At 38.8% G+C, this 2,148-nt stretch overlaps 1 protein-coding gene across 1 annotated transcript; it reads right to left on the reverse strand.

Moving 5' to 3' along the window:
* Positions 1 to 517: 517 nt before the first annotated feature.
* LOC129263192 (RNA-binding protein 47-like) lies at positions 518 to 1,759 on the reverse strand. Its single transcript, XM_054901109.2, has 2 exons — positions 921 to 1,759; positions 518 to 523 (listed from the first exon to the last, which is right to left on the reverse strand). The coding sequence occupies exons 1-2, from the start codon at positions 1,611 to 1,613 to the stop codon at positions 518 to 520; spliced, it is 699 nt and encodes a 232-aa protein (XP_054757084.2). The 5' UTR covers positions 1,614 to 1,759.
* Between the last annotated feature and the right edge of the window lie 389 nt (positions 1,760 to 2,148).

Genomic DNA, 2,148 nt, shown 5'->3' on the forward strand with positions numbered 1-2,148 from the left:
AAAGAGATCTTCCGAAAGCGCTGGTCACGCCACGTCGTGAGTTAAAGCGCTCGCACCTCTTGCCAGGCAATTACACATTAAACTTTTCAGGTCTCGAGTCTTAAGAATTAGAGGTCTTTCGCAAAAATCTAAATAATGAATTCTTTTAAGAAAAAAACAACAACAATAACAAACTTCAACAACAATTTTTGTTTCAAACACAACCATACCATATAAAAGCTAGATATTACCACATCTCACTCAGACCTCAGTAACAAGTCAATACAAGAACGTTTGGTCCTGCCTTGACCTTGGCCTATCTTTGACTTTGGAAGTTTGACAGCAACATTAACATGAAAAAGAAGACTGATTTTTACATAGGCCCCTACACTTTTATTTTTTTTCATTTGATATTGTTATTTATTATAAAATAAAAATATTTCTAGGAACATAGACAATATCTTTTTTATCAATATTGCTCTTGATTAGATCTAGATCTATTAAGTCTATAACCTATTATTTAGACAAAATTAGAAATCTAGATCTAAATCATACATACAAATTTACAATGAATAATCAATCAATATCACTCAGGTCTGGAAAATAAGTCTCTCTTACTTCACATGGAAAATCAGTATTCCAGTAAAAGTACACTTGGCTATTGTTTAATACTAATATATAATACTAATGTTACTGTTTAATACTAATACTTTAGACTTAGTTTAGGCCCAACATTAGTCGAATAGGCTTTCAACTTTCAACTCAACTTCTAAAGTCTCAACCTTAGTTAGTTTTAGGTTCGGTATTTTCTTTTTTTTTACTGACATAGACTAGGGCCTACGACTCAGAGGTCTTGCAAATTTTTCAAATGTTAGATCTATCTGAATTAAGTCCCAAGTCTAACCTTAAGTTAGTATTTTATGAAAAAAAAAGGAACTCACCGATCTCATGACGTCTTCATCGACATCTTGCTCTGGCTCGGCCCAGTCTACCATAATCTGATGTCCCCAGAGTTGAATTCGTCCAGGGATGAGCTTGCGTCGAGCCATGGCTGCAGCACGATGATTCTCGTATTCGACGAAGGCAAATCCACGATTTTTCGCCTTGTCGTTGACGGATGGGTATACGATAACGTCGACGACTTGCTCCGTCACTTTAGCCATCTCGGCAAGGATTTCTTCTTGTTTCTTGTTCTTGGGGATGCCGCCAACGAACAACCGGCAATTGTCGACAGATGGGCAAACTCCCAAATATCGCCCCTTTCGGATCTCATAATTGTTGAGCTGTTTCACCGCTTTCTTTCCATCTTCTCGATTGGTGTACATCACGAAAGCATATCCGCGATTGCTGCCGCTAAAGTCCATCATCAAACGTAATTCGTAGATTTTTCCAATTTTCATGAAGACGGGAACAAGTTCATCCTCGAATAAATCTCGGGGGATTTTTCCAACGAAGACTTCGCAACCCCGGCTTGGTTGCGTGCCTTCCCAGCCCGGGGGAGGTCCTCCATATTTACGCTGCCCATTCTCCTGAACGATGTGGTAGCCGGTGCGCTCCATCAAAGTCAGGAGAGCTGCCTCGTTTCGAGCACCAGAAATTCCCTCGGGGTTTGACTTATTTGGTGATCCTTCCATCTTCTTCTAATCTCGCTACGAAAAATCACAATTACAAGAGTTGAGTTGATTGTGATTTGAAATCTAGCCGGGATGATTATGGCTGAAATTGTGATGATCACTGGATTTTGATCCCCAATCAATTAGTGCTGATCCGATATCGCGGCGATTTCTTATCAATTTTGAGAGCTAGCAAAGCGCGCGCGCAGAACAAACAAAACGTCGGCTGCTACTCGCTATTTAAAATATAGCTCCCAGACAGTACCAGGGGCCCGTAACACAAAGCTTAGCAATGATCGTAGAAACACCTTTCTACGATTGATTCAATTGACTACAGTACACAATCAATCGTAATAATCAAGCGTACAATTTATCGTTAAAGGTCAAGTCCACCTCAGAAAAATGTTGATTTGAATCAATAGAGAAAAATCAGACGAGCACAATGCTGAAAATTTCATCAAAATCGGATGTAAAATAAGAAAGTTATGACATTTCAAAGTTTCGCTTATTTTTAACAAAATAGTTATATGAACGAGCCAGTTACATCCAAATGAGA

Source organism: Lytechinus pictus, chromosome 6 (genome assembly GCF_037042905.1).
Source record: "Lytechinus pictus isolate F3 Inbred chromosome 6, Lp3.0, whole genome shotgun sequence".
Classification (NCBI taxonomy): domain Eukaryota; kingdom Metazoa; phylum Echinodermata; class Echinoidea; order Temnopleuroida; family Toxopneustidae; genus Lytechinus; species Lytechinus pictus.

Bases quoted from the DNA above. Each gene is read 5' to 3' on its own strand.
- LOC129263192 (XM_054901109.2), bottom strand. From the start codon at position 1,613: ATGGAAGGATCACCAAATAAGTCAAACCCCGAGGGAATTTCTGGTGCT.